The following is a 15314-nucleotide window of genomic DNA, read 5'->3' on the forward strand; positions in this document are numbered from 1 at the left end:
AAACTTAGTTTCTCTGTTTTTCTCCAGTCTACAATGCAGTTGGGCTGGCAGCTTATGAGCTATTTGACAGTGTGGATTTTGATCAGTGGTTTAAAAATCAGCTGCTAGCAGAGCTACAAGTCTCTCATAACAGGTGAGCACCTTAATCTTTCTTTGTATCTTGGCTGTTTAAGTAATTTGTTGATACAAGTGTGTTAAGATGGGGTATGAAGGAAGTGCAACTCTGGTGAATATTCATTGTTTAAACATACCTGCTAAATGAGCAGAAAGGTATAAAATATTTACAGATGACTGATGTGTACACAAAAGGGTGAGCTTCCTGAAGCCCTTCACTTTTGATCTTATGCTTTTCAATACATATGTGATGGCTACTTTTGATTTTTTTGTAAAAATTAATGTATACCTTTCTTCTTTTATACATCTGAATTTTATTAAATTTTCTCAGTACAATAAATAACACCTTTAATCATTCAGCTCACTTTGAGAAAGGCAAATAAGGCAAATACCAGTGTACTGTCCTGTTTTATATTTGATCTTTGTTTAATTCAAATGCAAACTCTCCACCCTGCCCCCAATAAACTAAAGACATGGTCACAGAGATGGATTCAGTGGGGAGAAACAGTTAAGAGGGAGTGATTAATAGGAGGGTGTCACTTAAATAATATTGCTTGTGCTATTTGTGTCTGCCAGTGGTTTTCTGCCGTAATTGTCACTGTCACATTCTGGGGTGCAACTCAGATCAGTGAAAGGTTGTGTCACTGCTTATATTATAACTCTGAGTGCCCCAAAATGCTTCTGCTACTTGTAGCTCCCAGCCTGGGACACACATGCAGCCAGCATGCACTTTGTGTTCTCTAAACTGTACAGGCGTGATTCAGTCGCTTTGGATCCAGCAGTTTGCCAGCAGTTATCCTGTTTGTTCCTTTAAAGAGACTGAACTAAACAACTTGCCACATTAACTGGAGTTAGCATTCACTTTAATTCAAACACAGCACTGTTGGTTTAGATAAATAGTAAAACAAGTTTATTAACAAAAGAAGATAAAAGTATAAAAGATAAATCTAGAAATGGTTACAAGCAAATAAAAGTGAAAACACATCTTAAAGTCTAAAAACTTAATCTAGCAAGGTACAGGCTTTGTTCAAGATGGCTTTTCTCACCCACAGTCTTCCAGCAAGATGGTGGCTGAACCCACCACTCCTTGATTAGGATCTCCTCCAGAAGCCCAAATGTACGGGTTCCTTTGTCCTCTTAGGTGAATGAGATAACTTGGGGTTTTCTTCCCCTTTCTTTTATAGTTCAGTGAACAGTTGAAATGTATTCTTCTGAAGGTTATCCCTCAGAGTAAAGTTTATTCAAGCTGTGAGGAAGGTGACATGGAGTCTGGTGGTGAAGGAAGCTTTATGCTGTTTTTTTTTTTTCTTCTGCTGTTGTTTGCTAAAATGCAAATTGTTCTGCTTCCTGCAATCTCCTCCCCCTGCTGTCTTGATGGTCCTGTTTACTGCTTATATGTAAATTGTGGAAAACACACATTCCTTTTTTTAGGATAGATTTGTTTAACAACTTTACCATCTGGTCTTGAACATGTGCTAGTAACATCCTACAGGGGGAATTCATAATGTTACATAGAATATTGATTCATACATTTTACCATGATGTTATTGGCCAACAAGTTATTTATTTTCAAATGACACCTCAGTGCATATTTTATATAAAGATTATTAGAATACTTTGTAGGGTATGAATTCAGAGTGCTTAGGGTCAAGTCACCTTGTCTACTTGTTTTGGATTTAGGAATCCAGAGATCAGGCTACCCTGAAACTGGTTAACTTACTTCCATGCTGTGCTAGTATTCACTGCTGGGGATTTACAAATATAATTCAGTTTTATACCAGGTGGAAAGTGCTTCTAATGTTACACAAAGTAAAATGTCTGTAGCTTTCTTTTCTGTAGAGTATGTTGTTTTTTTGGAGTATCTCAATGTGATAGGTTTCACAGAAGAGCCAAGAGAATTAACAAAGGATTGGAAGGCATGCTGTATGTGATAGACACAAGGAGCTCAATCTATTTAGCTTAACAAAGAGAATGTTAAGGGGTGACTTCATCACATTTTATAACAGAGGTGGGCAAACTATGGCCCGCGGGCCACATCCGGCCTGCGGGACCGTCCTGCCCGGCCCTTGAGCTCCCGGCCGGGGAGGCTAGCCCCCAGCCCCTCCCCTGCTATCCCATCTCCCCTGCAGCCTCAGCTTGCTGTGCTGCCAGCGCTCTGGGTGGTGGGGCTGCGAGCGCTGGCGGCCTGCCCCGGTGCTCTAGACTGCGTGGTGGTGTGGCTGGCTCCAGCCGGGCGGCGCGGCTGCCAGTCCTGGTGCTCTGAGCGGCATGGTAAGGGAGCGGGGGGATTGGATAAGGGACAGGGGGTCCCGGGGGGCAGACAGGGAGCAGGGGGCAGTTGGATAGGCGTGGGAGTCTCAGGGGGCCTGTCAGAGGGTGGGGGTGTGGATAGGGGTCGGGGCAGTCAGGGGACAGGGAGCAGGGGGTGTTTGATAGGGAGATTGGGGGGGCGCGGTTAGAGGCTGGGGGTCCCGGGAGGGGGCGGTCGGGGACAAGGAGCAGGGGGGGTTGGATGGGTTGGGAGTTCTGAGGGGGGCAGTCAGAGGGCGGGAAGTGGGAGGGGGCGGATAGGGGGCAGGGTCTAGGCTGTTTGGGGAGGCACAGCCTTCCCTACCCAGCCCTCCATACAGTTTCGGAACCCCGATGTGGCCCTCAGGTTAAAAAGTTTGCCCACCCCTGTTTTATAAGTATCTACATGGGGAGCAAATATTTATTAATGGGCTCTTCTATCTAGCAGACAAAGGCTAGATGGCTAGACCCATTTAGACTGGAAAAAAGGCATACATTTTTAAGTTTGGGTAATTAGCTGTTGGAACAACTTATCAAGGGTTGTGGTGGATTCTCTGTGAGTGGCAATTTTTAATTCAAGATTGGATGTTTTATGTAGAAGGTCAGACTAGATAATCACAATGGTCCCTTCTAGCCTTAGAATCTACGATAGCCCTGTATCATAGAAAATGTTGTTAACAAATTATTTAGTTACTTGAATGTGTAACTTTTAAAAGAAAATTTGATTATATTAACATATAAATTATAACCGCATAGACCCTGAGTGTCCTTCTGCCCTGTACCAAATGCATAAAGGGTGAAATAGGCCCTGCTGCCCCTCATTTACTTCTTACTGCTCCTGGTGGCAAAAAGGCATCCCAGCTGTGTCTGCCTCTTGATGCACTTTATATACTCATTTTTACAAAAACGGTTTACAGATGTTCTGTTTCCAAGTCCTTCCTGAAAAGGATCCAAAAGCAAGAGAAGGCTACCTCAAGTTATTTGTTAGACAAGTCTCTGTGTGACCTGCATCAGATCTGGGCAACAAGACCCCTCAGGACCAGTGAGCTCTGAATCCAGAAGTGCCCCAGTAAGCTCCAGATCACCTACTAGCTCCTGAGACCCTACTACTTCTAACACCACCCTGACTGCAGTCTCTAGTAGGGTGAAGTGAAACATTCTTCTCCTGGTCTCCACAGATAAAGAAAGGAGCATCGCTCCTCTGAAAAGTTTAGGGACAGGTCCCCTTCTGCTGATCTGACCAAAAAGAGGCTGAAATCATCTCATCACCTCCTACTCTGAGGATTTCATGGCCTGAATTGGGTACCACTAGAATCTGTATGGAACACAGTACCAGACTCTCAGCGCAATATCTGGGATCAAGGCTTACTTCCTCTGGTACTTGCATCTCTCTCAGCACCAGTTGCGTCAGTTCTGACTACCTTGGCACTGGCCATTCCCTCACTGTGAAGAGAGAAATATTGTTAATGACATCTTCACAGAGAATAAAATTCATAGGGGCAGTGTTAGTCTCCACTACAGCCAGAGCTTACCTGCCCTAAAACAGATTAGATTCCATGACCATCCTTATCAACCAACTGCAGAATCAACCATGCACCTTAGTGAGAATGCCTGAGTCTTCTCAGGTCTACCACATTCATCATGAGGCATGCCAGACTTCACCTGCCCTGCATCCAGGGATTGGTAAGGTCTGTGTACCTAAGGTCTGCTCTCTGCCCCAGGATTCCTCACCGTGGACTAGAATGGTAATCTCCAACCAGTCCAGGTTTGGAAACACTGTCCTGTAGACCATCAGTATGGCTCTTTGTTAGTCTTTGTTTTTTACTGTGATGTTTAAATGTATTCTAACATTGTATATAATCCTGTTTCATTGTTTATTGATAATACTGCTAGCAACAGACTTATGAAGAGCAGGAGATATTCAGAGTTAATGAGTAATGAAGCAGTTTAAAGCACGCGTGTGTGTGTGTGTGTGTGTGTGTGTGTGTATAAAAATATATGTAAAAATCATTAAATGTTTCATTTATGTAGTAAGTAATTTTTTCCAGAGCAGACATTTGTCAACTGACTAATAATAAATATAATAGTGGAGACTATTTTGTACAGCACTTACTTTATATGTATTGATATTTTTTAAAATTCCTGTAGGTAGGCTTGCAAAAGTTGTAGCATACTGAATCTTTCAAACTGATGACCTAAGGGGGGGTGTATCTAGGATAGGTCAGCTGAAACACAAAGTCATACATAGTTTGGATGTGTAGTCTGTGTAAAATGCAATTGTAAAACTTGTATAGATGATTGCACTTATCTCTTAATTTTTCTTTGTTGCTGTTTCTGTGAAGCATTTTGGGAAATGGGTTATATAAAAGATTATATTTTACTAATTTTTGAGTAAGAAATATAAACAATGTTGAGGTTTAAAATCCCACAGCAAGTTCCTGATCCCTTGCTCAAGGCTTGTGTAAAAGAGTTTTGGGTGGGAAGCTATCTAAGGGTATGTCTACACTACGAAATTAGGTCAATTTAATAGAAGTCGATTTTTTAGAAATCAGTTTGATACAGTCGATTGTGTCCTCACTAAGTGCATTAAGTCGGCTGTGTGCGTCCACAGTACCAGGGCTAGCGTCGATTTTTGGAGAGTTGCACTGTGGTAGCTATCCCACGGTTCCCGCAGTCTCCGCCGCCTATTGGAATTCTGGGTTGAACTCCCAATGCCTGATGGGGCGAAAACATTGTCACGGGTGGTTCTGGGTACATGTTGTCAGGCCCCCCTCTCTCCCTCCCTCTGTGAAAGCAACGGCAAAAAATTGTTTCTTGCCTTTTTTCCTGGGTTACCCGTGCAGAGGACATACCACAGCAAGCATGGAGCCCGCTCAGCTCACTGTCACCGTATGTCTCCTGGGTGCTGCTGGCAGACGCGGTACTGCAGTGCTACACAGCAGCATCCCCTTGCCTTGCGGACGGCAGATGGTACAATACGACTTCTAGCCGTCATCGTCATCCCATGGGTGCTCCTGGCCGACCTCGGTTAGGTTGGTCGGGGGCGCCTGGGCAGACATGGGTGCTCCTGGCCGGCCTCGGTGAGGTCGGTCGGGGGCACCTGGACAAAAATGCGAATGACTCCAGGTCATTCTCTTCTTTAAGTTTCGTCTAATGGAGATTCAGTCCTGCCTGGAATATCATGCCAGCTGGAGGCTTCTGCCTCAGGCTGCTCTCCGTCAGCAGCACCGCGCGGTCGCACCTACCCCAGCCTACCCCTTACTCCTATGGCTCATGAAGCCTGTACAGTAGTAAGGAGCAGTTCAACTATAGGCTGAACAAGTGCATAATGGTGGTAGAATGTGCCTTTGGACGTTTTAAAGCTCGCTGGTGCAGTTTACTGACTCGGTTAGACCTCAGCAAAACCAATATTCCCATTGTTATTACTGCTTGCTGTGTGCTGCACAATATCTGTGAGTGTAAGGGGGAGACGTTTATGGCGGGGTGGGAGGTTGAGGCAAATCACCTGGCCACTGATTACGCACAGCCAGACACCAGGGCGTTTAGAAGAGCATAGCAGGGCACGCTGTGCATCAGAGAAGCTTTGAAAACCAGTTTCATGACTGGCCAGGCTACGGTGTGAAAGTTCTGTTTGTTTCTCCTTGATGAAAACCCGCCCCCTTGGTTCACTCTACTTCCCTGTAAGCCAACCGCCCTCCCCTCCCCCCTTTGATCTCCACTTGCAGAGGCAATAAAGTCATTGTTGTTTCAGATTCATGCATTCTTTATTAATTCGTCACACAAATGGGGCCATAACTGCCAAAGTAGCCCGGGAGGGGTGGAGGAGGAGGGAAGCACAGGGGTGGGGTAGTTGTAGGGGCACCCCCTACAATGGCATGCAGCTCATCATAGAAGCGGCATGTCTGGGGCTCTGACTCGAGCGGCCGTTTGCCTCTCTGGTTCTTTGGTAGGCTTCACGCAGCACAGCTGCGGGTCCCTGTTGTAACCTCTGTCCTTCATGCCCTTGGAGATTTTTTCAAATATTCCGGCATTTCGTCTTTTGGAATGGAGTTCGGATAGCACGGATTCGTCTCCCCATACAGCGATCAGATGCAGTACCTCCCGTTCGGTCCATGCTGGAGCTCTTTTGCGATTCTGGGACTCCATGGTCACCTATGCTGATGAGCTCTGCATGGTCACCTGTGCTGATCAGCTCGCCACACTGGCCAAACTAAATGAAATTCAAAAGTTCGCAGGGCTTTTCCTGTCTACCTGGCCAGTGCATCTGAGTTGAGAGTGCTGTCCAAAGCGGTCACAATGGAGCACTCTGGGATAGCTCCCGGAGGCCAATACCGTTGAATTGCGTCCACGCTACCCCAAAGTCAACCCAGCAGGGTCGATTTCAGTGCTAATCCCCTCATCGGGGAGGAGTACAGAAATCGATTTTAAGAGCCCTTTAAGTCGACAAAAATGGCTTTGTCGTGTGGATGGGTGCAGGGTTAAATCGATCTAACGCTGCTAAATTCGACCTAAACTCATAGTGTAGGCCAGGCCTAAGTGTTTTTGGAGAGAGCAGGGGGGTTGAATATTTATTTACCTGACAACTCAGAGGCAAGGCGTGCTGCACCTGCAGAGGCTAGCCATGGCTACTTCAGCTCATAGTTCATAGAAGCAGCTGTGACCTTGCTATGTTGCCCCCATGCTCTCTCCCCCATGCGGTTATCATCCTGTGAGTGTGGACAGTACAGTAACTCCTCACTTAAAGTCGTCTCGGTTAACGTTGTTTCGTTGTTACATTGCATGCTCCCTTCTAACCTCGTTTGGCAGCCACCTGCTTTGTCCACTGCTTGCAGGAAGAGTAGCCTGTTGCAGCTAGCTGGTGGGGGCTTGGAACCAGGGTGGACTGGCAGCCCCCATTCAGTTCCCCCTATCAGCTCCCTGCTCCCCTAAGTTCCCTGTGCAGCAGCTGCCCAGCAGGCTATCAGTTGCCAGCAGTTCAGCTATCCTTCCCCCCACTGCCATGTGCTGCTCCTGCCCTCTGCCTTGGAGCTGCTCCCTGGGTGGCGCCTTTTTAACTCACTCACAAAAAAGTGCCACCCGCTGCGGCGCTTTTACTCACCCCGGCGGTGCTTTTACTGACGGGGCGGCACTCCGGGTCTTCAGCGGCGGGCCCTTCAGTAGCTCCGGGTGTCTTCGGCGGCACTGAAGGACCAGCTGCCAAAATGCTGCCGAAGCCCCGCGGAGCGAGTGAGGGTCCCGCCGCCGAAGACCGCGACACAACGGGTGGCGCGTTTTTTTGTGAGTGAGTTAAAAAGGTGCCACTTTGGGGGAATGTGCTCAGGGGGAGCGGGTGCTCAGGGGGAGCGGCTGCTCCCCCTGCTCCCCCCCTAGCTACACCACTAACCAGGTGGTGGATCCTCTGGTGCCGGTGGATACGCAAAGTACGGTGCCGGCCTCCTTGCCCTCCCCTGATGAGGCGATTATGGCCCCTCCGTCCTGCAGGAGGACTCTAGGGCCAACCAAGAACTATTAAAAAGGGTGTCATCAAGCCTCAACCTCCAGGCAGAGGAGGTGGAGGAGCTCTTGGACTCCCTGTTTAACGTACTATCCACCTCGGTAACGGGCAGGGTGGCCTTGCCTCTCCACGAAGGGGTGGCAACAATTTCAAATGCCCTGTGGCAAACCCCGGCCTCGTTGGCCTCATCTCTAAGAGAGCGGAACGCAAGTATTTTGTGCCCGCCAAGGGGCATGAATACCTATACACCCACCCTGCCCCTAACTCCCTGGTGGTTGCGTCGGTTAACCACAGGGAGCGGCAGGGCCAAACTCATTTTGAAGGAAAATTTATTGGTCCTTGAGCTTCCAGTTACGGGTAGCAAACCATCAATCTCTTCTGGGCTGGTATGAGTTCAACCTCTGGGGCTCTTTGCCTAAGTTCGAGGACTCCCTCCAGGAGCGTGACAGGAAGGAAATCAAAGCGGTGGTGGAGGAGGGTTCAGCGGCTGCCAGGGCAACCCTGCAGGCAGTGTCAGATGCGATGGACATGGCCGAGCGGTCCATGGCCTCTGCGGTGTCCATGAGAAGGGAGTTGTGGCTCCTGCTCTCTGGGCTGTCCAGTGAGGCGCAGACCACCTTGCAAGACCTCCCATTTGACGGCAAAGCTCTGTTTGCAGAACAAATTGATATAAAACTGCATGGCCTGAAAGACTCCCGCACGATGCTTCAGACTCTGGGCCTCTATGTTCCGACTCCAGCTTAACCTAAGTTTAAGCCTCAGCAGGCTCCCGCCCAGGCCGCCCTCTCTAAATACGAGCCCGCTTATAAAAAGCCGCAGAACTATAAGAAATGCCTGCAGAGGCAGTCTCTGCCTGCCCCCCAGCCTGGGTCCTCCTAAGGCAAACAGGCAGGGAAACGGTGGTTTTGACGGGACACCTTGGGGCACCTGCCAGCTCTCATCAGGGATCCACCCACAGTAAAGCTTCCCTTCTCTAACCGGTTGTGTGCTTTCCTCCCAGAGTGGTTGTGGCTGACCTCGGACCGATGGTTCCTCAGCACCATCCCCCGGGGCTACACCCTCCCGGTTTACCTCCAACCTGCCCAACCACCTCTGCCCCCGTCCCTCCTGGGGGACCCCCTCACAAAGCTCTGCTCAAGCAGGAGGTGGGGCAGCTCCTTGGCTTAGGAGCGGTGGAAGTGGTGCCAGTGGAGTTCAAACATAAGGGGGGTACTACTCCTCCTATTTCCTTATCCCAAAGGCCAAAGGGGGGCTCAGGCCCATCCTGGACCTGCGAGGCCTGAACCAGTTGATGGTGAAGCTCAAGTTCCGCATGGTCTCCCTGGCCTCCATCATTCCCTCCCTGGATCCCGGGGACTGATACGCCACCCTCGATCTACAGGACACGTACTTCCACGTCCATATATTCGAGGGGCACAGGCGCTTCCTCCGTTTCACGTTTGGGCAGGAGCACTACCAATTTGCGGTCCTCCCGTTTGGCCTGTCCACTGCCCCCAGGGTATTTACAAATTGTATGTCAGTGGTGGCGGCCTACCTCAGGCGCTGTGGGGTCCAGATCTTCCCCTATCTGGATGACTGGCTGGTCAAGGGCAGCTCCCGGTCACAAGTGCGGGATCACATGGCGTTCCTTCTGCCCACGTGCACCACTTTGGGCCTGTTGGTAAATGACACCAAGTCCACGTTAGTCCCGGTACAACGCATAGAGTTTATCAGGCAGGGCGGTCCTGGATGCCACGTCGGCCAGCGCCTCCCTCCATGGGACAGGTTCGAGACACTGAAAGGGCTCTGTAGCGAGGCGACGACTCACCTGTGCAGCACCTCCTGCTGGTCATCCTGGGAATTAGCTTTCCAGCCTCCGGAGCGCCCTCTGCAGGTCAGCTGATGTCTTGCCTGCTGCTGGCCCCGTGTCCCTCCTGGACCCCGGTGCCTCTTTGCCTTGGGTGCTGCCCCCTGGCAGTGTCCCCACACTTTGGGTCTCCTCTCCCTGGGGAACCCCTAACCCCCATCCACACCTCACCTCAGTGGCTGTTGCCAGTCACCATCTAGCCCCCGCTCACTGGGGCGGAACTGCAATCTGTAAACCACTCATCACTGGCAAGGGGGATTTAGACCTGCTGCCTTTGTCTGCCCTGGGCTGCATCTCTGCAACCCCAGTACCTTTCCCGGCCTTTAGCAAGGCCTGCAGCCTGGGGTTTTCCAGGCTGGAGCTCCCTAGCTCCTCTGGCCTTCCCCCAGCTCTGCTCCTCTCTAGATACCCTGCTCAGTCTCCCAGACAGCCAGGCCCGTCTCTCTCCACAGCTAGAGAGAGACTCTTCCAGCTCCTGGCTCACTGGCCTTTTATAGGGCCAGCTGTGGCCTGATTGGGGCATGGCCCCAGCTGTGGCTGCTTCCCCAAACAGCCTAGCCTATTGGCTCCCAGGGGCAGCCCTTTCCCAGGGCTGTTTTAACCCCTTCAGGGCCGGAGCGGGGTAACCGTCCCGCTACAGGCTCATCGACACGGTCACGCCAGAGCGTGCCTCCAGCTCTTGGGTTACATGTCGGCGTGCACATATGTGGTCCGCCATGCCAGACTCAGGATGAGGCCCCTCCAGCTCCGGTTGGCCTCTGCGTTCTCTCAGGCCAGAGACAGGATGGACAAAGTCCTCACTGTGCCCGAACCAGTGATCACCTCCCTACCATGATGGTCCTCCCCCGGGAACATGCTTCACGGGGTCACACAGAAATGATAATGACGCTAGTTTGGAGTTTAAGGTATTAATACATTTTATAACTTTGTAGTTAGAAACACACAATTAAAGTCAGCATAAAAGTATTCCAAAACTTATAACACACACAAATAAAGATAGAAGTGTTACTTCTAGGGGAATTCTGTGCCAAAAACCAAAAAATTCTGTGCACAATATTTCAAAATTCTGCAAAATTCTGCATATTTTATTTGTCAAAATAAAACAATATAATCATGCCAGTTTCAAGTATTTTGGTAATTTATTTCACAATACCTGTCAGCAAGTATGTCTTTACAATACAGAAAAAAAAATTAAAAGATTCAGGAAAAGTTTTTTTGACAGATTCCTTACTAGGTATATTAATACAGAACTTTGAGTAATTCATTTAAACTACAGCTGGCTGTTCTGGCACCACAGCGGCCTTTGGTGGGTGAAAGGTGGAATTGCAGCACTTTTTGGGCAGAATGTATTTTCTGCAGGGAGGAGATGAATTCTGTGTCAGACATGAATTCTGCATGTGCGCAGTGATGCAGAATTCCCCCAGGGGTAAAGTGTGATTTGAGATTTTCTCACTCTCACCAGATGCTTCTCTCACCAGCAGGGTAATTCTCACTCATACATGGAAAGACAGCACAGCAGGAGTGCGGGGAGAGTGAGTGTATGAAAAATACAGGGCAGACCAGAACATAGATTAACAAAGTTACTAGTTCTCAGTAGTACTTAAAGTTAAACAAAACAAAAATTAAACATCAAACAATGAATTTTCACAGAGCTCTAACAGTGTATAGTACAGTTCCAGATTCTTGAACATACATAACAAGACAGTTACGAGCTCAAGGTCAGTTCTTTAAGCAACAGCAAAATAGCTTTGGTAAGCTAGTAATGTTAGATCAGCCTTAACATATAAAAATTCAAATTTTATTTCCTCACAATTACTATGTGCTCTGGATGAAAAACAGACAATTGAATTTAGGCACAAGTACTTAGTTACAAGGCATTAGGTTTAAATCCTGTAAATCAGTCCAATTGTGATTCATAGGAGACTATTTCAAATCTTAAGCCTACTTTAAGGCTCTATTCCTTTACTATTGCTAGTATAATCTTTTTTGGTAATTATGTGGAATTCTAATTTCTCGATAGTATCTATGGAAGAGAATTTTATTAATCTGGAATTTCAATTCAAGGACCCAGAACAATGGTCTGGATTTCTGGAACAAGAATCTGAACTACAAGGTTCAGGATTCTAGAAAGGCAATATTTTCATTCTCCAAGGCCAAATTCTGACTTTTCAATCTTCCTATACATTAGAGCCAAGTGGGATTTATCTCATTTTTCCTTTTGTTGTTCTGGTGTGGTGATGATTTCTTCTTGATATCTGTGATCTTCAGGAAAGCACTTTCGTTCCTAAGGCTACTTATATTTGAGACTTTAGTCCTTGAAGGGTCTAAAACCCAGGTTCTTGTTCATAAAGGATTTTTAGTTAAAAGATACTCTCCTGGAAAAGCAAAATCACTGAACACTGAGAATTCTAGTAACTAGTATTTGTTTGTCCGTGCCTGAGCCCTTTCTCTACTTGTGCTTCATGCCAAAGATATAAGGCAGTGGTTCTCAACCAGAGGTTCACGTACCCCTGGGAGTATGCAGAGGTCTTCCATGGGGTACAGCAACTCATCTAGATGTTTACCTAGTTTTACAACAGGCTACAGAAAAAGCAATAGCAAAGTCAGTAAAAACTAAAATTTCATACAGACAATGACTTGTTTATACTGTTATATATACGGTACACTGAAATGTAAATACAATATTTATATTCCAATTGATTTATTTAATAATTATATGGTAAAAATGAGAAAGTAAGCAATTTGTCAGTAATAGTGTGCTGTGACACTTTTTAATTTTTATGTCTGATTTTGTAAGCAAGTAGTTTTTAAGTGAGGTAAAACTTGGGGTACACAGACAAATCAGAATCCTGAAAGGGGCACAGTAGTCTGGAAAGGTTGAGAGCCACTGTTATAAGAACCCAGAATTTGCTGGCAGACAGCTTCAGCAGGCATTTTGCCACTGACCATGAGTGGGAGTTACACAGCCCAGTGGTGAACAGCATCTTCACTCAGTGTGGAACACCTACCCGGGATCTGTTCTTCTTCTAGACAAACAGGAAGTGCATTTTGTACTGTTCCAGGAAAGCTCGGGGCCAATTCTTCTGGGGTGATGCTCTCCTGCTCCCTTCGACAGAACACTTGAACTTTCTCTTTCCTTTTATCCCACTGCTTCCTCAAGTACCGTGGAAGATTTGACAGGACAGAGAACAAGTTATTCTCATCATGTCCAAATGGCCCAGGCATATCTGATTCCCAGGTCCGCATAAGTCAGTTTGGCTACTCATCATCATTCATCCCTTTCCACACCTCCTGACTCAAGAGAATGGCAATGTCAGACATCCTGTCCCGGAAGCTCTTCACAGTTTGGTATTTGGATGGATGTCGGACCTATAACCTTCCTGTTCTGAAACTGTTTAAGGTATACTTACTAATAGTAGATATTTGCAAGGCAGCAACGAGGAGTTCCATCCACACATTCACAAGACATGATACCTTGGTCCAAGCCTGCTGTCCTGATGCATTTGTTGAGACCTCAGTTATTACAGATAGCCATATCAACTGCATCCTTACACGCTCCTCTTATGTGAGTACTGCTGGTCAGTCACCCACAGTGGAATATACGTAAGGACCAGACTTTGAAGAAGAAAAGGAAGTTACTTATGCTTCGTAATTGGAGCTCTTTGAAATGTATGGTCCCCATCTGTATTCCATTACCCACCCACCTGTGGGTGGAGGTGCGGCTAGGTGGCTAGGCAGCTAGGAGGCACTGCCTCCGCCCTCAGGTGCTACCCCCGCAGCTCTGGCCAATGGGAGCTGCGGAGCCAGCGCTGGGGCGGGAACAGCGTGCAGAGCCGCCTATCTGTGCCTCCTCCTAGGAGCAGCAGGACATGGAGCTGCCCGAGATGAGTGCCACCTGTATCCGGAACCCCGCACCTCCTCCTGTGTCTGGCAGGCCAAAATCAGATCCTTTAAGTACATAACAAGTTAACATTTATGTACTTAAAAGATCTGTTAGCTCAAGATACAGGAAAAGGATCATAAAACCATTTAAAGCAGCTCAGGATTCAACTGAAAGTCACTTGGCTTAAAGTCAGGCCTTTGTTAGATTTTAATGCAAGAGTGCATGATTCAAATGGAAGCTATTTCCTGATATCATTACCTTGTAACTTCTAAGTAAAAGATAAGATCCTTTATGTACCATATAGCCCTATGCTAGAGATGGGATGAGATGGGAGGAGATTATCCCCTAGCTGCCTATAATTTGGGTAGCCTGCCTTAATTGGCACAAGAAATGTAGTTTCAAAACTAGCTTCTATTTGGGAGTGATTTGAACACCATAACCCAAACTCCCCCGCCTCCCCCCCGCACACCAAATCACCCATTCCACTGGATTATAAATGTATCACTTGACACTGAGATTGATAATGCCTTATTACTTTTAGCGCTCATGCTGAAAAAGACTGCTGTCTTCTCAAATTATTAAATAAAGCTTATAAAGAATTGTTAGTGTATGCTGATATGGTTTAATCAACCTGTTAATTAGATTAATTTGGTTTGATAATACCCACTTCCTTAATTTCATTTGTTTACCTGAATTATGGTCTGTTAATTTTCCTTAGTTACTTAGTTTAGCATATATATAATTGGAAATCCCTGTGGAATGTCGTGTCCCCCCCCCCCCCGCCTTCTTCCCCCCTCTCCCTCCCCCCCCGCCCCCCCCGAGACAAGACTGATAAAACTTGAGGCAGAGGAGATAGTGTTCTTTGATCCATCTAGTGGTGTTCCATATAACTGCACCTGTTATGCTCACAGCACAAAAATGCTACATTGTTTGTCAGTTAAGATTTCTTTATAGCATACCTAACAAAACCTAAAAAGCAAGGAAAATAAAAGTTAATGCTTCTAACAGTATATCCTCCTAACTCTGCATGAGTAGGGATCCCAGCGTTTCAGCACTTTCTTCTTCAAACCTGAGAGTTGGTAGTCACACACTGTGCCTTCTGCACAGTCCTATGTACAGAGTGGAGACCTGGTCTTACAAGAGATAATTGGTAGCATCAAATGACTGTGCCAACCCTTGTTTAAAAAGTATAGCCCCTAGTGCATGTAAGTATAATTAATGCTGATTGTAGAAGAGTTTCCCATACCTGTAGTGCTGCGGTAAAGTAATTTTCTTTCCTCGTTAGCAGGTCAAAAGCTTCTAACAAGGTATTCCTTAGGCTTTCCTTTTGCTCACTGCCTTAGTTGTCATAGGCTATGTCTGTACTTAAAACGCTACAGTGGCACAGCTGCAGCTATGCCACTGTAGCATTTCAGTGTAGAGACCTACTATAGCGACGGGAAGTAATCCATGTCTTCTGTCCATCTAGTGCTGTCTACACCAGATTTTTTCACACCCCTGCGGCACGTAGCTATGCTTAATTAACTTTTCAGTGTAGACCAGCCCTGACAGTAGACCATAAGTGCAGGCAGTGGGATCCATGTCTCAATGTTGCTGCAAGCAGCAGGTTCTGAGGCAAGCATCTCAAAGCTGTGACCTCTGTCGAGGGCTTTTCATAAGGCAGAAGGCCCTGGAATCCTCTAATCAGG

The 15314-nt window shown here is 47.1% G+C and overlaps 1 protein-coding gene across 1 annotated transcript in view; it reads left to right on the forward strand.

Annotated features, from left to right (window-relative positions):
• The window catches only part of IPO11 (importin 11), a 250011-nt gene that overhangs the window by 67261 nt on the left and 167436 nt on the right, over nucleotides 1-15314 (forward strand). Inside the window, exon 16 of the mRNA XM_065406414.1 lies at nucleotides 28-133. Within this exon, the coding sequence (XP_065262486.1) occupies nucleotides 28-133 (106 nt within the window). The remainder of the gene's footprint in view (nucleotides 1-27; nucleotides 134-15314) is intronic.

Source organism: Emys orbicularis, chromosome 6 (assembly GCF_028017835.1).
Source record: "Emys orbicularis isolate rEmyOrb1 chromosome 6, rEmyOrb1.hap1, whole genome shotgun sequence".
In the NCBI taxonomy this organism is placed as follows: Eukaryota; Metazoa; Chordata; order Testudines; family Emydidae; genus Emys; species Emys orbicularis.